The sequence below is a fragment of the Myodes glareolus genome, chromosome X, assembly GCF_982192425.1.
Source record: "Myodes glareolus chromosome X, mMyoGla1.1, whole genome shotgun sequence".
Lineage (NCBI taxonomy): Eukaryota > Metazoa > Chordata > Mammalia > Rodentia > Cricetidae > Myodes > Myodes glareolus.
In genome coordinates, this window is record NC_142053.1 from 28,433,351 (window position 1) to 28,456,084 (window position 22,734).

The 22,734-nt window shown below is 44.2% G+C and overlaps 1 protein-coding gene, 1 long non-coding RNA gene and 1 other non-coding gene across 6 annotated transcripts in view; 2 read left to right on the plus strand and 1 right to left on the minus strand.

Moving 5' to 3' along the window:
• Positions 1–9,906, plus strand: part of Slc25a43 (solute carrier family 25 member 43) — a 34,417-nt gene extending 24,511 nt beyond the window's left edge. Inside the window, exons 4-5 of one of the 3 annotated variants that reach the window (XM_048450405.3) lie at positions 7,225–7,359; positions 8,619–9,906. In XM_048450405.3, the coding sequence (XP_048306362.1) occupies positions 7,225–7,359; positions 8,619–8,753 (270 nt within the window). In that variant the 3' untranslated portion in view covers positions 8,754–9,906. Of the gene's footprint in view, positions 1–4,757; positions 7,197–7,224; positions 7,360–8,552 lie in introns of those variants that run through there. The other 2 variants (XM_048450404.3, XM_048450406.3) reach the window with 2 other exon arrangements.
• On the minus strand, positions 744–22,734 carry LOC148117241 (uncharacterized). 2 transcript variants are annotated; one of them, XR_015737085.1, is made up of 3 exons: positions 22,589–22,734; positions 1,573–1,714; positions 744–1,206 (listed from the first exon to the last, which is right to left on the minus strand). It is a non-coding gene; the product is annotated as an uncharacterized LOC148117241 (long non-coding RNA). The 2 variants fall into 2 exon arrangements; XR_015737084.1 differs by having other exon boundaries at positions 744–1,214.
• On the plus strand, positions 7,953–8,079 carry LOC125410748 (small nucleolar RNA SNORA36 family). Its single transcript, XR_007235175.1, has one exon. It is a non-coding gene; the product is annotated as a small nucleolar RNA SNORA36 family (small nucleolar RNA).

A 22,734-nucleotide genomic window follows, 5' to 3' on the forward strand; every position in this document is an offset into this window, starting at 1 on the left:
TGAGAGGCCACCAAGCACCAGTCCTGCATGTAACTGTATCTCCTCAGCCTCCTGGAAATTGCTATCTCCCAAATTTTGTTTCTTCATGTACATTCTCCCTCCTAGGGAAGATGTCACTGTCAAAGTTTGCTCTTAGAAAATTTAGTCATAGCTACTGGTTGGTGTGGGGCCACTCTGGCTCAAGCCCCTGGGCCTCTGCAAGTCTACCCATACTTTCTCACAAGCTGCTCGCCTGCATCCCAAATGCTTTCTCTTGGAGGCTCAGCTGTGCTCTGGGCTTCCCCACACCAAGTCCTCAGTAGCCACACTGGCCCTGACTGTTCCTCTCCTCTCTTCCCAAGCACAAAACTAATCCGCTGTGTTTGCTCGCTTTTCCTGCAATGATAGCAGGCTTTCCGGGCAGCTCATCGTCCCTCAGGCCTGATGCTGAAATGCAAGGCAGGTACACTGGCAGAATCGAGATGCACTCATAGGCACAACACTGCAGGGCAGCTGCCCATGCCCACTGTGTGACTCCCTCTACTGTAGAGCAAGGGCTTCCCCGCTATAGGACAACGATATGGGGCCTGGCTACACCAACAGGGATATGAGTCATGTGGGTCACAAGACAGAAAGATCTGTCACTGCAGCATGGTTGCCTTGCTATTGCTGCTGTTGTTTAATTATTGATTCTAGTTTCATTTTTATTATTGATTCTAGTTTCATTTTTGTAATGATAATAAAATATTCAGACAAAAAGTAACTCAGGAGAACGGGAACATTATTCAGCTTACAATTCCAAGTTCCAGTCTGTTATTGTGAGGACACTAAGGCAGGAACTTCAAGCATCTTATCTACAGTCAAGAGCGTAGAGGATAAACCCATCAGTCCTCCTCCCTTCCCTTCCATTTGAGGTCAGCTAGCTTTCTTTACCTCTGTGCAGTTCAGGGCCCAGCCTAGGGAATAGTGCTGCCCACGGTGAGGTGGTTCGGTGAGGTGGTTCTTCTGACATCAGTCAACAATCCAGACAGTCCCCTGCAGACATGCCCACAGGCCAATGTAACCCAGATAAGTCTTCAGTAAGCCTCTCTTCCCAGGTGATCCTCGTTTCTTTCAAAATGTCAGTGAACACAAAGCAGCACAGTGCTATTCACCAAAGGACTCGAGCATCTTTACCATTAACTGCCTTCCACATATAACGGCACAGCTTTGCATTCAAGTCGAATCCTACACATCTCCAGAAAACAAAGGTCATTTCCAAGTGACAAGTTGAAAAGTTCTGAGCTCCTGTTTGCTACCCTGACAAACCGTCTTTTGCCTACTTATTTTTCCCTTCTCTTCCCTGACCCACTGATCTTGAACTCCTAGCTTCAAGTGATCCTCCTGCCCACATCCCCCAAGTATCTGGGACTGTATCTTGGTCGTGCTATCTTAAAACTCCTACAACGAAACGTGCTCTTTTCAGCAGGCAAATGCATGCACACAAAATCCAAATGGAAGCATACACACACAATGGAAACCAAGTCTCCTCACCCTGTGCCCTCTCCATCCAGTTCCCTCCAAGACACAGCACCATAGTTCCCGTGTCCTTACCTGTATCTTTCCAAAGATGATTCATGCAAAAGTCGCATTAATGTGAAGATTTGTGTTCTTTCTGGTTGTAGGGAGTCAGCAGTATACGGTGTGTAGTCTTCTCCACCAAACAACCCTTACAAGGGGTTGCATAGCAGATATCCTGCATATTAGATGCTTACATTATAATTCTTAACAGCAGCAGAATTACACTTACGAAGCAGTGATGATGATGGTTTTATGGTTGAGGGTCAGCACAACATGAGGCACTGGATTAAAGAGTTGCAGCATAGGGAGGTCGAGAACCACTGGTCTACACCCGTTCTTTTTCACTAAAATATGTCTTAAGAGTGACACCCTATCCAAGCGATGGAGAAGCCACATATTCTTAATTGTGGCATAGTATTCTATAGCATAATGTCTTATTTTCTACCTGTGAGCATCCAGACTTATCTCCAGTCTTTTGCTGTTACTAACACTGCAGTAGCAAATATCCTTGTAACATACATCATTTCATATATATGCAGATATATCTGCAGAATAAATTCCTTAAGGTAGTAGTATTTTGACAAAAAGAGTTCATAGTGGACTGGGTATATATAGTCATTTTGTAGAGTCTTTGACATGCACAAAGTCCTAGGTTCCATCCCAGCACTCACGAAATAGAAGACAGGAGAATCAGAAATTCAAGGTCATTCTCACCTACATAGTGAGTTCAAGACCAGCTTGGGTTACATGAGACCCCTGTCATCAAAAATCATGCAAGTATATGTGGTGATTTGAAAGAAAATGGTCCCCGTGGGCTTTAGAGAGTGGCACTATTAGCAGGTGTGGCCTTGTTGGAAGTAGGTGTGGCTTTGTTGGAGGAAGTGTGTCACTAGGGAGTTGGCTTTGAGGTCGCAGAGCCGCAAGCCAGGCCTAGTGTGGCTCACTATCACTTTCTGCTGCCTTTGGATTCAAATGTAGAACTCAGCTCCTTCTCCAGCACCAAGTCTGCCCGCATGCCACCATGCTTCCTGCCTTGATGATAATGGACTAAACTTATGTAGCTGTAAGCCAGCCCCAACTAAGTGTTTTCCTTTATAAGCGTTGCCAGGGTCATGGTGTCTCTTCACAGCAATAGAACCCTAACTAAGGCAGTGTCTTTGTAAATATTGCTTAACCGTGTCAGTATTCATGGAAAGAATATTTAGCCAGTGCTACCTCTTCTGAAAGGTCTGGGAAGTTTAGAAACTTTCAAATGCTTAGCTTTGAAGTGTTTGGTTTTTTTTCCCTTTTTTTTTCAATATATAGTAAGCACCTACAGTGTGAAAGAAATGTTAGTAGACATTTGGGAAAGACCCATGTCAAGAAAGATGTGGTCCCTGGTCATGTGGTATTTGCAGTCCCCGCAGGACAGGGAGCTAGCAAGAGAACACAAGAAAGAAAGAATTATACCCAACAGATCACTACAAAGCCTTACCAAGTGTCATGAAGAACATGGTGACCAAAAAGCATGTGATAATCTCAGTCTAGGCATCTGAGAAGATTTCCCTGAGAAAAATGCTATTTCTTCCGATCCCTATGACAAACTTGTCAAGACAGAGAAAATGGCAGGAAGGCACGTGGAGTTGGGCCTGCTGCAAGGATTACATAAACTGGAAAGGATCTTCAGGGCCATTTCATTTCAGTCTCCTTAGTAGCCATGGGAGGAAACTAAAGTCCAAAGATGTCACTGACTTATTCAGGTTATATCACTAGTGGCCGAGCCGGGCCTAGTTCTCCTGATCTCTTTAGGTGATGGTATAGTGCAGGATCCAGCGTGCTCCCCCTGAGGGCTGGGGACCTGAAGCCGGTGGCTACATCTTACTTAGCCTAGAGAGTTGCCTGGGTCTGTGTAGAAGAAACCTTAAGTTCAGGCCCTTGTGAGCCGTTTACTCCATTCTGTTTCTCTTTGCTAGTAAGATATAATTTAAGAACAAGGCAATCTAGCATTCCAGTCTAGCAGGTTGGTTTGGTCTTCAGCATACTTGTCTCTTCTCCAAGTTTAGAAATGGTAATAATGACCTTAATGATGGTGGTTACTTATTTAGTGCCTGCTCTATATCAAGTACATTTCTAAGCACTTTGCATGTGCTAAATTATTTAATATGAACAACAATCCTATAAGGTACATGTTATTGTTACTCCATTTTACAGGGGAAAGGGCAGGCCTCAGACAGATCAAGGCATTTGCTGGAGGTCATAGGCTAGTGAGCTGTTGCAAGCTATCTAACTCCAATGTCTTATGCGTGACATGAAGGTAGCAAGCCCTGAGGGGAGGCACAGTAAGGATGTAGATGAGGAAATGGATGGGACAGGAAAGCTGAATGAAATCAAGGACTGGGCTATTAACGGAAACACAAAAGAGGGCTGAAGGAACCCAGAAGAGGACTTGCTGAGTGTATCCAAGGTCCTGAAATCAATCCCCAGCACTATAGGAAAAAAAGGTACCAAAGAATCAACATAAGATCACATCAAGGACAAAGATGCCTTATGGTCCTGTTCATCACAGTCCCTCGGATTGTTAATGCCTCTGCTCGCTTGCCTCCTCCTTTATGTCCAGGCCACCAGCATCCTGTTGGCTTCATGTTCCTTTTTCCCATGTTCTCTGTGTCCCTTCCTCCCTCCCTCTTCCCCCACTCTGTGAGTTTGTCTGTGTTGGTGCATGTCACAGGTTTGCCCATGTGTGTGGAGGCCAGAGGTCAGTGTTGGGTGTTGCTCCACTGAAGCCATCCACCTTGTTTTTAGTGAGAGTCTCTCACTGGGACCTTGCACTAGGCAAGTAAGCTGTACTAGCATCAGCAGCAGTAGAAGAGCATGCATCACCACGCCCATCGTTTTCCATGGGTGCTGGGAATTGAAACCAGACTTTGTACAACAGGCATCTTACTGACTGTACTTATCTCTAGCCCCTTATCATTCTTTCCTTTGACAGGGTCTTTGAACTTGGTATTAGCTGAGAATGACCTTAAAGTTTTGATATTGCTACCTTCAGTTCCCCAGTGCTGGAATTATGGATGTGTATCCCCATGCCCAGTTCATGTGGTGCCGGAGATGGAGCCCAGGGCTTTGTTAGAGTACCAAGCAAGGACTCTACCAACTGAGCCATGACTCCAGGCCCCTTGTTTTTCATTCTTGTGGCTTTCTGACTCCCATTCTGAAATCCATGCCACTTGTCCCCTCAGCTTATCCTCAACCCCACAAACTCCCTCCGATTCACATGGCTGAAGACGGACGCCTGGGAGAGCAGCTGGGGGAGCGCAGAAAGTCCATGGCCTCAAATCTGCACCGCTCCTCCGTCTGCAGAGCTAGTCTTCAAGTGTCCTTGGCACATCTTCATAACAGCTTTTCCAAATCTTACCAGACTCCTCACTGCACACCCGCCACCTCCTCCCTAGGCGAGTAACCTGGTTTGGTCTTTCATGGGGAAAGTGGGGTGATAAAGAAATTCAACCTTTTGCTTCTTTACGTGCTATTCCCTCCCTCCTGGTGGTGCCCTGGGTGTCACACCTCACCTTGGGCACCTTTCCTCCTTAACAGATGACTACATTCAAGTCCCACTCATGGAAAACACAATTTCTTCCTCCAGTTCTAACTGGGCCTTTCAGAGCATTGCCCCCTCCCTTATTCCCAAACAGTCAAATTAGCTTGTTTTGGTGTGGCATTCTAGAAGTGTTGGGTGGATGTAAAGATTTGTGTGATGCCACCACAATGAAGACCTAGAACTGTTCAGTCAATCCCCAAACTCTCATGCACTCCCCTTACAGTCAAGGCCTCCAGGAGCACCTCTAAGATGGTAACATTCCTGTGTTCTCCATCCCTGTGGTGTTATCTTCTGAAAATAGTGCACTCCGTGTCATGCCTCTGGAGTTATTCATGCTGTTGTATTCAGTGATAGCTTTATGATTTCTATTTAAGTCTATGCGTGTGTGTATGTCTGCGTGTGGCTATGTACACATGAGTGTAGATGCCTTCGGAGATCAGAAGAGGATATTACATTACCCAGGAGCTGGAGTTACAAGCAGTTCTGAGCTACCCGAAGTAAGGTTCTGGGAATTGAACTTAGCCCTCTGCAAGAGCAACAAGTGCTCTCAACCACTGAGCTATCTCTCCAGCCTCCAGCCTGTTTCTATAGATTTTTTTCATTTAAATTATGTACATGGGGGTGGGTATATCCACCTGTGGGGTAAGCTTGCCTCAGCCTCACAAGTACCATGACTAAAGAGACAAGAGCGTTCCTTTCAGGAATTGAGCATTTTGATGAGGACAGAATTTTATCAGTAGGAGGACAGAATTTTATCAGCAGTTCTGGGGTGGTTATGCAACCCATGGAGTGCCTGAAGGAAAGATGACCAAAGTTGTCAAAGTGAGAATGAGGGCCAGACTGAAATTGGCAGACTGTACTTTTTGCATTCTCTTATTCTTTGAAAAGTTTACACACATATACAAATATCGTGGTCGCATCCACCCCTCCCTCCCTCCTTCCAACACCCCCTGGGTCATCCCCGCAGCATCTCTCCCTCCTCTACTTAACATCTTCTTTTTCCCTTTTCTTTTTAAAGTTACCTAAGATGATGGTGAGGCTGGGCTAAACCCAACCACCAGGTGTCAGTCTCTAGTAAAAGTAGAAGGGTGGCCAAGGGGTCCAGAGGACAGCAGGACGAGGGTGTGGAGTAGCCTGGGCCCCAGATGGGCACTTTTGTCAGGATAGGGAAGCGGACAGCAATAGACAACTGGAAGAATGCCACAATCCCTCTGTTCTCAACCCTGTGACATTTGTGCTGTCGGGAAAAAGCCCCTACTTGGTGGCTTCCCAGGAGAGGACACCAAAAAAAGGTTAAAGTCTGGGGCTGGGGAGATGGCTCAGTAGTTAAGAGCACTGACTGCTCTTCCAGAGGACCCAGGTTCAATTCCTAGTACTCAATTTGCAGCTAGCAACCATCTATAACTCCAGTTCTAAGGGGATCTGATGCCCTCACATGTACATGGTACACAGACATACATGCAGGCAAATCTCCCATATAGGTAAAATAAATATAAATAAATCTCAAAAAGGTTAGAGGCATTGGAGTATGTAACAGGTTCATTGGACATAGGCTAGATGGGATATAGATAAAATATTGAGTCTATCCAAAATACCTACTTTCTTTTAAGCAAAATACACCACAAATATGTGAGCAAGGCATCATGGTTCTATAGCAAATCAATTATTTGTTCTAAATTAGGCATGGTGGCTCATACCTGTAATCTCCACATTACAGGCTGAAACAGAAGTATGGTGACATCCCAGCCAAACTGGGTTACATAAGAAAGACTTTGTCTCAAAAAACTTTTATTCTAGCCGGGTGGTGGTGGCTTTAACCCCAGCACTTGGGAGGCAGAGGCAGGCAGATCTCTGTGAGTTCGAGACCAACTTGGTCTACAGTTCCAGGACAGCGGACAGTCGGGGCTACACAGAGAACCTTGTCTCAGAAAAAATGGTTTTTTTTCCTTCTAAGGCAGTGGAAGAAGATGAACTCTGAAGTTACTGTTTTTTGCCACCATCTAGACACAGAGCATCCCAAGTCCATACCCGAGACCCTGCTCATTTTGTGTCGGACATTAAATTTTGAGTACTTCAACCACTCCCTCATACCTTTCATTTCCTGTCAGGCTCAAAGTCCTTATCTTCCCCATCATGGAGGAGTAGATGTCCATTTCTCAGGAGCAGTGGACTGCTTCCGGCAGATAGTGAAGACCCAAGGGGTCCTGGGCCTCTGGAGCGGACTGACAGCTAACTTACTGAAGGTGAGAAGGGTGGCCAACCTCCTGCTTCTCTGACTCTTCCGCTTCTTTCCCTTCCTTATCACGCTAGTACGATTCACATGAAAACACCCCATCTACCACTAATGGACACAGCCCTGATGGATGCAATGGGGGAGAATCTAACACCCAATCCTAGAAGAGCTGAGCATTTAGTCTGATCTAGAATTTTCCAACAGTCGGACATATGGACCCCTAAGGAGAATACAGCCCCCATCTAAAATTGTTTGCAGAAATACAAATACAATCCATGAATGAATCATATTTCTATAGACTTCCATCACCAGAATTAAGAACAAGAACTCTGGACTAGCTAGCTCACATGTAAATATGCAGTCAAGCCCAGCATATAGTGGTGAGCAGTGCCAATCAATGACATGCATATTCATGTAGACCCAGTCCTTGCCCAGAGCATGCCCTTCAGGGGCTCTGCCATCCTTCTACCCCTGCCACACAGTACCAGCTTTCCTCTTTCAACATTCTTTGATTCCATGTAGTGCTGTCCACAACTATTATCTTAGTTTACCCTGGTGCAGCCCCACCGCGGAAGAACCTTTTCTTATTAACTTGCTACATGGCTCCAAAGGGTTGGGTTCAGCTCAGGACAGCTTCCCTGTTCTGTTAATCAAACCTTGAGACACTGAAATTGACTAAAGGGAAATAACTGAATAGAGTATTACTCACCATACTTCCTAGTGCACACCAATAAAAAAAAAATAAAAATTAGCCAGGCAGTGGCGGCGCAGGCCTTTAATCCCAGCACTCAGAGACAGAGGCAGGTGGCTCTCTGAGTTCAAGGCCAGTCTGGTCTACAGAGTGAGTTCCAGGACTCCAGGACAGCCAGGGCTACACAGGGAAACCCTGTCTCCAAAAAACAAACAATAAATTAAATTAAAATTCATTTTGTAATTTCAAAAAGTTGTTTAACATGCAGGCTGGAGGGATAGCTCAGTGAGGAAGAGTGTTTGCTGCTCTTCCAGAGAATTGAGCTCAGCTCCCCAAACCCATGTTGAGAAGCTCACAACCACACATAACTCCATGTCCTAGTGATCCAGTGCCCTCTTCTGGCCCCATGGGTGCCGAGCCACACACACACACACACACACACACAGATAGGGGAATAAACTAAGTTTTTTTGAAAAAAGAATTTAACACAGCTTTCATTTTCTGTTTAACAGGTAGTTCCATATTTTGGAGTTATGTTTAGCATGTTTGAGTTCTGTAAAAGAATTTTTCTTTATCAGAATGGTTACATCCTGTCCCCACTGACCTACAAACTGACCCCAGGGGTGGACCAAAGTTTGAAGCCCCAGGAGTTACGGGAACTAAAGAAGTTCGTCAAGCCCAGAAGACTGGAATCTAAAAAACCAACTCTGTAAGGGTGAATGGACGGCGGGCAGCAGGCGCAAGTGACTGTGCCCTCCTAGCTGTGCACATCAGGAGGAATGAGAGGGTCCTCTGCCTGCTGCTCTTGGAGATGCGACCACGAGGCCATGCATCACATCAGAATCCCAAATTTTCCCTGTGAATACCTGTGCCTTGAGAAGCTTTTGTGACACTGCTCTGTCACATGGCGCTCCATCAGACTACGGAAGCCTAGTGGCAATCAGGTGCGAAGGATACGGCATCTTGTAGCCCAGTCACCAGAGCCCAGGTGGAGTAGGCCAAGTTTCTCTCACTGTGACCTGTGGCTTCCCCATTCAGACCTCCTTAAACTTAGACCTTTGTGGGCTTCTGAGAGCACAAACCACCATGTAGGTTAGGCCTTAGCAAAAATCCCAAATGAAAAGTTTTGTTTTGTTTTGTTTTGTTTTTCCAAATGATCTTGCTATGGCGTGCAGGCTGCCCTCAGTCATGATCTTCCTGCCTAGACTCCCAGACAGCTGAGATTCCAGGTGTATACTGCAATGCTCATCCTTGGAACCCTTATTCTTTATTGAAAACTCAAGCACCCCAAGCCTAGAAGCTTCTATTTCAAGAAGGCAGTTTCCCCCGTGACTTCTTAAGGATGCACTGACATCCCTGACTGACGTCATGCACAGTTCCAGCAGCCTTAATTATCTGCCTTTTTAACGTGCTTTGTAAGCCGACCCTGAAAATAAATTATTCAATCATTTTCTGTTATTCTCACAAGATGTCCTAATTGGCTAGAAAGGACAGATAGAACATATGACATGCGTACTCCCCCCCAAATGGCATGAAATAAAAATCTTTTAGGCTAATCACCCATTGGAGAAACTTTTGCTTGTTTGTTTTTTGTTTGTTTTAATGTAATCAAATGGGGATTCCATGTAAAATTCATATAGCTATACTTTCCAAATAGTACCAATCATGCATTTTAAATGCATTAATATGTTAACAAGATGTTCTGGTGCCCATCTGCAGTCATAGCCCTTGGGAGGCTAAGGCAGGAAGATCGTGAGTTCAAGATCAGCCTTAGCTACGTAGGTAAGTTCTAGTTCTTGTATGTAGTGAAATCTCATCTCAGGAAACAATAAGGAAATAAATAAATAAATGTATTTCTGACATGAATTCACGTATGTTTTCTGTTCCTTCCCTGCCATATACATGAAGGTTTTCAGAATTTTGAAAGTATTTTTCCATATTAAACTTATTTTCTAAAGGAAAAAATGTGACTGGAGAGTTGGCTCAGCAGTTAAGAGCACTTGTTGCTTCGCAGAGGACCCGAGTTCGATTCTCTGCACCTACCTGCATGGTGACTCACAACCATCTGTAACTCCAGCCCCAGGGGTCTAACACCCTCTTCTGAACTCCACAAGCACCAGACATGCACACGGTGTACATACATACATGCAGAAAAACACCCACATACAGAAATAACTCTGAAATTTTTTAATTTTTTAAAAGGGAAAAAATCAGTTATTTATTCCTAATCAAAATTATAAAACTATGGTTAAGTTCTCAGACCTTTGCCTTGTTTAAATATACAAACTAACTCATTTTTCCCACTCTGCGGCAGTCTGTTTTACAGGGAATGAAGCTGACGTGTAGCCTGATCTGGTAGTATTCGCGGGGAGGCAAATACTGCATCCAGTCAATAATCCATGTTTGTTTATTGTTATTTTCTTTAAAGCAACAAAACAAACGTTCAGAAAATGTTGAATTCTACAAGTGTGTTTTTGACAAGAGTTGCCATCTAGCCTCAGATTGTTCTCATCTAAGCGTTTCTTCTGTGCAGTCTTCCACAAATGTCGCATAAATGCTACTTGGCACAGAGATATTCTTTGAGCTGAGGGGGAGGTTGTTTTGATTTGGCTTGTTTTCTAAGAGTTACTCTTAGTTATTTGTGTGATGGAGTGAGGGGGTGTGTGTGAGCACAGGGGCTGTAGAGGTTCACATCCCTCGGGTCTGGACTTGCAGGTGGTTGTAGGCTGCTGCCCATGGTTGCTGGGAACCAGAATCAGGTCCTCTTCTAGATCAGTATGCGCTCTTACTAGTTGAGCCATCTCTGAATTGTAATTTTTTTTCAATAAAATCAAAAATATGTCTCATTTTCCTGTAGTTTCAGAACAACTCCTTAAAATTCTAGTTCTGTTCCTAAAATGAACTTAGAGCTATTTTTATTTCCTTAGAGGTGAAACAAGATGTTCTGCCTTCCTAACTTCTGGTTGCCAGTGTGCACCTCCCAGCACTAAGAACTTCAGAAGAATCATAAAGAAGATGAGGTTGAATAGAGGGGCACATCATCTGCATCTGTTTGATTGCAACTCTGGAGACAGAATCCGGTGCCTTGCACATGTCAGGCAGGTCCTCTGTCACTGAGCTACATCCTCCGCTCTAAAAGCCAAATCTTATATGGTCACATAGGCCATGTATAATGAGAAGTACTGAAGATTTTTAAAAAGAAACAACACGATCTGGTTTTCAATTTAACATACAATGCTAGTTGTTATGGGGAGGACAGAGTAGAGGGAGACATGGTTAGAAATGAGAAGACCAAGAAAGAGCTGACTCCAGAGTTATGAACAAGAAGTGACAGCTTGGCCTAGAATGGTGGCAAAAACAAAACTGGGTTCAAGGACTGAAGAGATGGCACAATGGTTAACGCACATGCTGCCCCGCTAAAGGGTTGGAGTATAATCCCTAGCACCCACTCTGGGCGGCTCACAACTGCCTGTAACTCCAGCTCCAGAGGGAACGGACACTTCTAGCTTCCGGGAGCATCTGCACTCACATGCACACACCCACAGACCACACACACAAACAAGTTGAAAATAACAAAATAGGTGATGGGGAGATTGCTCAGTGGTTAGGAGCATGGGCCTAGGTTCCATTTCCAGCACCCATAGGGTGATCAAAATCATTTGTAATGTTGTCCCCAGGGAAATCTGATGCCCTCTCTGGCCTCCTTGAGCACAGCATGCACGTGGTGTACAGACATAAAAAATAATATTTGTAAAAAGAAAAATGTTAAGACATAGTTTGCAATTGAACTTAAAGAGACTTGCTGAACAACTGAATCTAAGAAGTAGAATGGGGACATTGAGGCTGGGACCTAAGGTTTTAGCATTTCATTTAACAAACCAGATGATGTTGTCATTTGTTGACATAGGAACAATGGAGGAGGGTAGGAGTTTTGCCAGAGAAGAAATTAAAAGTTCCATTGCTAATATGTTAAATTCAAACTTCTCCAAATAAGTCCAAGTGAAGAAATAGATAGTTGACTAGAGCCTAAATTGTCCCTGTGATTGCCCAATTTGTAGTAGATGGAATAATAACCCCAAAGTGTCCATACACTAATTCCCAGAACCTTTCAGTGTGTTCCCCTACACAACAAAATGAACTTGGGGTTGGGCTTGTTTTGTTTTTTTGAGACAGGGCCTTCCTGTTATAGTCCATAGCAACCCTCCTGCCTCAGCTTCTCAAGTAGTGTGATGACAGGCATGAGGCCTCATTCCCTGAGACAAAAAGAGATCTTGAACAAGTGACTACAATTATAGCAGTGAGACAGATAGTTCTGGCTTGTCTGGGTGTTCCCAATCTATCCAGAGTCCTCAAAAACTGAGGAGATGGACTCAGAGCGTGGGGAGTAAGCTAGAAATGCAAGAACAAAAGAGACTTGACAAGGACTAACTCTGAACACAAAGGTGCCCAGGAGCCAAAGAACGGGGATGGCTTCAAAAAGTTAAGAATGACCTTCAGCTGAAAGCCAGTAGGGAAGCAAGAACCTCAGTCCTAGAAGCAAAAAGGGCTAAAATTTGTCAGTAACTTTAGTGAGCGACAAAATGGGTTTTCCCCTGGAGATCTGCATCAGAGTAGTGACTTACAGAATTGTAGCACTGTAAGCCTGCGTTGTTTAGCCCACTGTGCTATGGTAAGTCATTACAACAGCAACAGAACTCTAATGATGTTTGTTTTAAGATAAAAGGGACAGATCAAAAGTTCAGAGAAGAAGGATGGTGAAAGACAGAAACTTGGTTGTTGTCAACAAACAAAGGGCATTTAAAACAGAGATGGCCTGGTTAGGGTGGCAGACAACTTTAATCCAGCACTCCAGAGGTAGAGGGCAAGCAAATCTCTGAGTTTAAGGCCAGCCTGGTCTTCAGGGTAAGTTCCAGGACAGCCGGAACTGCACCAGGGAGTGGTGGCACACACCTTTAATTCCCCCCACCCCACCTCCACCCTACACTCAGGAGGCAGAGGCAGGAGGATCTCTGTGAGTTCAAGGCCAGCCTAGTCTACAAGAGCTAGTTCCAGGACAGGCTCCAAAGCTACAGAGAAACCCTGTCTCAAAAAAACGAAAAGAGAGGGAGAGGGAGGGGATGGAGATTTGGCTCAATGGCTAAAAGCACTAGTTGCTCTTTGAGAGTACACAGGTTCAGGTTCAGCTCCCAGCACCCACATGGTGGCTCACAACCATCTATAACTCAGGTTCCAGGGATCTGATGCCTTCTGGCCTCTCCAGGTACCAGGCATGCAAATAGGGCACAAACATACATGCAAGTAAAATACTCAAACATTTAAGATAATTTAATTTAAAAATTAAAACAGGGGGATCAAACAAGACCACTTAAAGAGGGGACAGGAAGGAAATCCTGGAGTGGGAAAGAAACAAGAAATGAAACTGAGTAGGCAGAAGCTAAAGATATGGAGAAAATGAAATTCGTGTGCCCTGCTATTAGGGCTATATAATGTATGGTGCAGTAACTCTAAGGGGGAAGGTTTAAGACAGGAAAGAAGGAAGGAAGGAAGGAAGGAAGGAAGGAAGGAAGGAAGGAAGGAAGGAAGGAAGGAAGGAAGGAAGGAAGAAATAGGAAGGAAAGAAACCTATTCTTAAAATAAGCAAAAAGCAGAAATGACCCAAATATTTACCAATTGATAATATGCCAAGAAAAGCCAGAGCAAAGGAAAGCATATATGCTGCATGGTTCCATTTACTCAAAATTCTAGGGAATGTAAACTAAACTAAAGTGACAGTATGCTGAAAACTGTTCGCTTGGATGGAGGGGCTACCAAGGGACACGTGAAAAAAAATTAGTAATGGATCGGTTCACTGTGTTAGCTGCCATGGTTTCTTATGTGTACACATTCTCAAAAATATTATCAAATTGTGCCCTTCAGATATGCGCATTTTTAATGGGTATAATGGCCCAAGCCTGGAATCTCAGTACTTGGGAGGCTGAAGCAGGAGAGTCAGGAGTGCGAGGCAAGCCTGAGCTACCTAGTAAGATCCTGTCTCAATGACAAACAAAGGTTGGGAAGCTGCAGCTCACTATTTGCCTTGCATGCAGAACGCGTGGGCTTGCACCATTCAACAAGAATGAGCAGTTCCACTGTGTGACAGCAACACTGCAGTAAAACTTGCCTGCTTTGTTTGATTGGCTTAATCTGGAGCAGTCATCCATGGCTGAAATCCATCAAATGCTTTCTCAACCCTCCAGAAATCAAAATCCTTCCAAGTACTGGGGTAGACGGAGAAAAAGAAAACAAGGGTTTCGAATGCTAATCTGAGTTCAGGTTTCATCCAATAAGCAAAGGGGAGTCAGGAGGTTTAGGAGCAACATATGTGATATAAAAAAAAAATACTATACAAGCCAGGCCTAGTGGCACATGCCAGTAATCCTAGGGGCAGGAAGATCAGGAGTTCAAAGCCAACATCAGCTATATAGTAAGTTCCAGGCCAGCCTAGGCTACATGAAATCCTGTTTCAAAATAATAATAATAATAATAAAAGAGCAAACAAACTAGGTAAAAGCAAGAATATTCTAGAAGGTCATATACCAACTAACTAGGCAGAAAGAGATTCTTCCTCAATAATTACACTGCAAACATAACGGTGACAATCAACTCCCACTGGAAATGTGACCAGATCTGAAAATGAACAGCATCTTTTCTGGGTGCCAACTAGCAATTCAAGTCCTAGCTATGTGATCTCACACATTATTACTAACTGGATTAAATACATTACCAGTACCTTGCTTAAGTAAAGTTCGAATGTTTGCTAAAATTCCGATTTGGAGGGCTAAGGGTGTGGCTCTGTGATGCAGTGTTTGCCTAGCATGCCCAGGGTTTGGGTTCTATCATCAGCAATCAAACAATATTTTCAGGATTTCTCTGTAACTTTGGAGCCTGTGCTGGAACTAGCTCTTTTAGAGCAGGCTGGCCTCAAATTCACAGAGATCCACCTGCCTCTGCCTCCCGAGTGCTTGGATTAAAGGCGTGCGCCACCACCGCCCGGCCTCATTCATATTTTAGAAAGTAATTTCTTTCTGTATTTCAATTAATTTTAGTGTACAAAAGTAATCGATTTCTTCTTTTACTTTTTTCTTGTGTTTGCCTCAAACTGTGTAGGCTAGGCTACCATTGAACATCTGATCCTTCTGCCTTCGCAATTTAAGTGCTGGGATGACCGGCATATATCATCAGTCTAGCTCATGCAGTGTTGGGATCTGAACCCAGCTTTTGTGCATGCCAAACCAGTACCCTTCCAATTGAACTACATCCCCCAGACACATAGAACAATGAGCGTTGGGTCCCCTGGGACTGGAGTTACAGGTGCTTGTGAGCCACCACGTGGGTGCTACGAAGCAAACCTGGGTCCTCTGCAAGAGCAGCAAGTGCTCTTAAGTGCATTTAACTGCTGAAGCATTGAATACAGCACTCCCAGTCCTCTCTTGCACAAGCTTCCATTAAAGCCTACCTCTGAACCCTTAAATGTCTTGCTCTAAATAGAATATTAGAATCCTTTATTATGGTCCTTTCCACTTTGTAAGCCTGTGTCTATTCAGAACTTTGCCTTTTGTGAGTCAGCTCCCAGAAGTCTATGGTATGTTGGTCTTTGTCCAACTGTGATCATAAGAAAACAATCTATGTGGACATTGTATTTTCCCATCAGAACTTCTCAAAACTGTGCAGATGTGAATTTCCTCTTTGGGCTCCTCTCCCTTGTGAGTTGTCTTTCTCTTTTGGTATCTGACCAGGACATCCCATTATGTTTTCTCTAAAATCTACCATAAGCACAGACACACGTGTGTGCACACACTTTACCTAGCCTATGTGACCATGCTCTGTTTGTTGAGGAGAGACAGATGGCGCAGTCGCGTTCTTCCAGATCCTTGCAGCTCACACCTTACTAAGCAGCTCTTTACTTATCAGCAGCCTTGAGTCCAGCCTAGCAACATGCCTCGTGGCTTCTCATTAGTATGAGAGCTATTAGTAATCAGGGAACGGGCCAAGATTTAGTAGGTGTGGACCTTGTAAAGGCACTTGCTGCCAAGCCAGATGATCTGACTTTAACCACTGGGACGAACATGATGGAGGAAAGAGCCTTCGGCAAGCTGTCCTCTGAGCTCTACACACACATACGTCATAGCACATACATGCCCACAAACATGTGCACATACATATAATAAATAAACATAACAAAATTCTGAAAAGAATGTATCCGATATGTTGCTATCTAAATAATGAAATGTCCATCAAATATTTGGATGGCTTTGTCTGTTGTCGCAATGTCTTGCCTCTGACAGCTACCTATATACAGTATTATTCATATATTTTATCTAGCTGACCAGTGTCTTATACATATCTACAACTACAGATTTGTATCTCCCTTTCATTCTTTGGTTCTATTTTTGAGACAGATTTTGGAGGTGGAGGATCTCCCAGTATAGCCCATGCTGACCTGAAGTTCACTGTTTACCATAAGCTAGCCTGAAGCTGCCATCTTCCTTCCTCGGCCTTCTGAATGCTGAGATTACACGGTATTGCCACCATCCCTGCGGGGGTGGGGAGTGGGGGGTTCTTAGTAACTTTTTTTTGAAGAACTAATTTTAGCTGAATTCAGTGCCTTTAATCCCAGAACTCGGAAGGCTGAGTCAGTTGGATCTCTCTGAGCTCAAGGCCAGCCTTATCTACATAGTGAAGACCCTTAGTAAAAGAACTTGTTTTATTACTGTGTGTGTATGCACATCATGTGTGAGAGTGAATAGGGGGACATACATGCCATGGTGCACGTGTAAAAGTCAGAGAGCAACTTACTGGAGTCTGTTTGCACCACTGCCCCGTCTTACTTGCCCTCCTTTGGTTATTTTGAGCCAGCTTCTCACTATGCAGTCCCAGCTGGCTTCAGACTCCCAGGCTTACTGCCTCACCCTCCAGAGTGCTGGGATTCCAGGTACATACCCCACGTCCAGCTTCCCCCTTGATGAATGCTTTGCACATTCCAGGCACTAAATTACTAATGACTCCCTTTTTGATAAATCATTGTGCTTCACTTCCCTGTGGCATCTCTCAGCCAGGTTTCCCTTTCCTTGACCACGTCAGCTAGAAGCTCCATCCCACAGTGTCTGAACAATGTGTGTAGTATTGTGTTTTCTGTTTGCATAAAGCTCATTTTATTACCTGCCTTCTAGGCATTGGTACATAGAAAGCCAATGCCCTCGGTATTGCTTGACCTTTTTCCTGTTTTCTTTCTTCAGAACTACTAGCCAGGGCCTTAGCTTTAGTTCCTGTTTCTTTATCACACTTGTGTTTTCCGTAGCTGCCAGAGACACAACTCCACTAACATAGAACCCACCGTGTCTCACTGGAGAAGTGAATTTTTAATGAACTGACCAAATATAGATCATCAATATACTCATCATCACTGATATTATTCTGTTCTCCTGACCTCTTGTTCCTGGGTTTTTTTTCTTTTGATAAGTTTTAACTTTCCGACTTAGAAAAAAATGTTGCAATCCAGGTGGTAGTGGCGCAAGCCTTTAATCCCAGCACTTGGGAGGTAGAGGCAGGTGATCTCTGTGGGGCCATCCTGGTCTACAGAGTGAATTCCAAGACAGCCAAGGCTGTTACACAGAAAAACCCTGTCTCAAAAAACAACAAAAAATGTTGCAAAAATAGTACAAAGGGGCTGGGAATGTAGTTCAGTGGTACAGAGCATGCCAAGCATGCATGAGGCCCTAGGCTCAATTCCCAACTTTGCAAAAAGGATACACCTAAGAGTGGGTTGATATCCACAATGCAAGGAACTCCTAATCTCAACAGAAACCCAATTTAAAAGTGAGCAATTAACCTACACTTGATCTCAACCAAAAGACTACAAAGTGAGAGCAATAAACCTAATCAGACATTTCCTAAAAGAAGATATGTAAATTGGTCAATCATCATAAAAAAAGATGTCCTACATCACTAGTTATTAAGGTAGTACAAACAAAAACCACAGTGAGGTGTTAACTGCTCATAACACTGGTGAGGGAGTGGAGAAAGGGGCATTCTTGCATGTCATTGGTCAGGATGCAAATTAACAATGCCACCCTGAAGTACTATGGAGATTCCTCCAAAGGTGTGTGTTTTGTATAATTCAGCAATCTCACTGGTAGGTATATAGCCAAAAGAAATGCAATCTGGCATGTTCAAGAGACATCTTCTTTCCCATGTTCATTTCTGCACTATTCACAAGAACCCCAAAGTAGATACAGTCTGGATATCCATCACCTGACAAGGAGGCAAAGAAAATGTGAACCATACACACAACAGAATACTACTCAGCTAACCAAATGATGAAATCCTGGCGTTTGCAATAACAAAAATTAAAACTAAACAAATGCTAGGAATGTAGCTGCATAGTAGGATGCTTGTCTAGTATCTACAGGGTCCTGAATTCCAGCCCTGGCACTACAGAGAAAAACAAGAACTGGAGCTACAGAGGTTGCTCAGTGCTTAGGGGCACTAGCAGCTGTTACAGAAGACCTAGGTTCAGCTCCCAGCACCCATTTCAGGCATTTCACACTGCCTGTAACTCCAGTTCCAGGAAATCTGACATCCTCTTCTGAACTCTGTGGGCACCTGCACATATGTGGTACACAGAAGCACACAGATATACACATAATAATAAATAAATAAATCATTTTAAAAAATTGTTCAGCTGGATATAGTGGTATATATCTTTAATTCTAGCACCCAGGAGGCAGAGGCAGGTGAATCTTTGTGAGTTAAGGCCAGCCTAATCTACATGGTAACTAACTACCAGGCCAGTAGAGTTACATGGTGAGATCTTGTCCTAGAAAGAGAGAGGCGGGGGGGGGGGGACATCAACAAAACCCACACTATTCAAATAAAATTCTCTATATTGCCTAGTATGCACTGATCCCCAGCACAGTAATAATGTTTAACTCCAAAGTTTACCAGCTAAACCTTGTTTTAACTGATGTTTCAGCAGAGGGGTGACTGTGGTTTTCACAAGACTTGCCTTACCATTATTTGACAAGTACAGGATGCTCATTTCTAAACCTGAATCACTGATACAGTCAGCTAGTAAAGAAACACTGTAGCGTCCATCTCACACATGGATACAGTCAGCCAGTAAAGAAACACTGTAGCATCTATCTCACACATGAATCGAAGATTTTCCTTAGGATCAACAAAGCTGGATCCAAAATAGCCCCTTTGGCCAGGCAATGGTGGCACACTCCTTTAATCCCAGCATCAGGGAGGCAGAGTTAGTCGGATCTCTGTGAGTTCGAGGCCAGCCTGGTCTACAAAGTAAATTCCAGAACAGCTAGAGATACACGGAGAAACCCTGTCTGAAAAAAAAAACCAACAACAACAAAAATTGCCCCTTTGGAAGAGGTCAATTTATCTCTTTATTTGTTGATGATAATACCCCATACTTAAAAGACCTAAAGACCCCACCAGAAAATTCTGACATCAGATAAACACTTGCAACAAAGTTTTAGGACACAAAGTCAATTAGTACCTTTGGGTCCACCAAAAGCCTGTGCATGAGGACTGGAGTTTAGTAGGTATGGCAACCCACCTGTACCTTGCAGGAGGAAGAGACCATGGAATCTCTGGAGCAGTGGTTTTCAACCTTCCTAATGCCATTACCCTTTAATACAGCTCTCCGCTGTGGTGACCCCCAACCATGAAATTATTTCGTTGCTACTTCATAACTGTAATTTTGTTGCTGTTATGAATCATAATATAAATATCTGATACAGAGGTTATCTGATATGCGACTCCAAATGGTCCACAGCCCTCGGTTGAGAACCATTGTCCTAGACCAATCTAGCCAGCTAGACTAGCCAGGTCAGGGAGCTCAGGGTTCCAGAGACCCTGCCTCAATATATAAGCAACCGAGGAAGAGGCACAACATCAACCTCAGGCCTCCATATGCATGTGCACATACATGTACCGTCACACACACATGGGTACACACACATCACACACACGAGAGAGACAGACAGACAGAAACAGAGACAGAGAGACAGAGAAAAAGAAGAAAGCTTTTCTAAATAGTAATAGCAAGCTTCGTAAGAACTCTGGGGGCCAGGGATCCCACTGGCAATAGCTTCAAAAATATAAGGCTAGGTAGCTTGCTCAGTGGGTAAAATGCTTCCCAAACAAGCCTAAGGGCTAGAGTCAGGATCACCACAACCCACAGAAATGTAGTGCTCAGGAAATGGAGACAGGAGATCGACTAGGTAGATGAACCAAACCAGTGAGCTCTGCCTCAGTATAAAAGGTGGAAATCAGCTGGGCGATGGGTGGCACATGCTTTTAATCCCAGAACTCGGGAGGCAGAGGCAAGCGAATCTCTGTGAGTTTGAGGTCAGCATGGTCTACAAGAGCTAGTTCCAGGACAGGCTCCAAACCTACAGAGAAACCCTGTCTCGAAAAACAAAAACAAAAACAACAAAAAAAGATACAGAAAGCCATCCCATGCTAAAGATCACCAGGATTAACACTATAAGACAGCTATATCACAAAACTAACCCATAGATTCAAAGCAAGCCCTGTAAAGATTAAAGTGGCATTTCTTTCAAGGATCCTAAAGTTTATACGAGTGCCAAAAAGACTCCAAGTGCCCAAAGCAATCCTGAGCAGAAACATAAATGCTGGAGGGATCTCAATACTACATTTTAAGCTAACTACAGAGCCGAGCCACAGTAACAAAACCACCACGAGACTGGTACAAAAACAGGTACATCTACCAATGGAATGGAATAGAGGACCCGAAAAGGAAGCACAAACAGCTACAGTCAAGTGATGTTTAAAAAAACGGGCACCATAAGCAAACCTTGAGGAAGAGATAGTTTCTTCAACAAATGGTGTGATAAAACATGTCTCAGACGCATACGGTAGATATACTGGGTTCAAGTAAGGGAGATCAATGAATCTTTTAAGAAAAACCACAACGCTCCTTCAAATGCCTACAGTCTGTGCCCATCATTTTTTTTTTTTTTTTGCATTGCTAGGCTTCTTGGGAGCTAAGAATGAACCAACTCTACTCAGAGAAAGGCCTAAAACCCCTGGAGGAGGCTGCACTACACAGACACGGTTGATGTGGGAGAAGGCATGAAAGGGAGTGACGTACTCATTACGCTGACTACTTTTCCGGCAACTTGACCCAAGCCAGAGTCACCTGAGAAAAGAAAACCTTAGCTGAGAAAATACCCGCACAAGATTGGCCTGAGGGCAAGCCTGTGGTGCTTTCTTGTTTGATGATTGCTGAGGAAGGGCCCAGCCCATGGTGGGCGGGGCGACACCTGGGCCGGTGGTCCCGGATTCTATCAGACAGCAGGCTGAGGCAGCCAGGAGGAGCAAGCCAGTAAGCAGCCTCCCTCCATGGCCTCTGCATCAGCTCCTGTCTCGACTTCCTTGGATGGTAGACTCCAAGCTTTAGATGAAATAAACCCTTCCTCCTCAAATTGCTTTTGGTCATGGTGTTTTGTCACTGAAATAGGATCTCTAACTAAAGCGCCCACTATGTCTTAGTGTAGACAGGCCTGCTGGCGTTTTGCTGTGGAATTTCTGAATATCCTAAGGCTCAGATACAGGGAAATTTTCTCAACTGTCACCTTTATTTCTATAAGTAGGGATTATTTAGAAGCAGGGTTGTGATCGCATTACCTGCTGCCGTTCTGAACCTGAGGGAGCACTCCTGATCTTAAGGTCATTTGTGGCAAATATTTACTCAGTTCCTGGATTAAGGGGCTCAGGGAACACAGATCCATTGGCACTGTAGATGGAGTTCAGCAATCTAGTCAATCCAAGAGCACTTTTACCTGGAGTCCAGAGTCAAATGTCAACTGCATTCTTAACCTTTTTAAGCCTCTTACCCTTCTGGATACTGTATTTGGCTTCCGGTTAGAATCATTTCCTCCCCTCGAGTTTGGTGCTTTGGACTCTCCTAGGTCAATTCCCTGAAAGATCTTTGTCACAGTATTTGTAGTCTGGGGCATGCTGACAGGCTCACACCCTGCTGGTACCTCGGTTTTTTCTGGCTTTGAGGACAAAGCTTCAGGGTAGTGCCAGGTCTAGGGTGAAGTTCACAGAGCTTGACACAGGACAACTCACCAACCAAGATAAATGAATCTCAATGCAATGGTTTTAAAACACAAAACAATGCAAAATCCTTAGGTTATGAATGTTCAAAACTCTACGAAGACAGGATCTCATCCTGTACTAGGATGACCTTGATTCATGAGCCTCACTGTAATTCCAGTCCTGGGTCCCCAAATAATTTTCTTTACAGAAACGGATAAGTGACCTGAAGTCTTTAGTGTGTCTAAATGGAATTTTTTAATATTCCATTTCATATTTATCTTGATTCCTGAGGTTCGGGGAAGTTTTGTCTGTCTGGAGCGTCTTCACCCTAGGCCTGGCCCTAGGCCTGGGTTTGGGGTTTTGTTTGGTTTTTTTATCCCCCCCCCCACACTTTGGATACAAAATTATCTTCAGCCTTCCTCACCTTTCCCTGACCCTTCTCAGGGTCGAACACCCAAGTTGTAGGTTCTGCCGGCGGCTGCCCCATACTCGGGCCTGATCAGGTGCCAAGGGCAGGCGAGGCAGGGAGGGCGACCTCCCCGGGCTCCTCCCGCAGGTCCCCAGCCACTC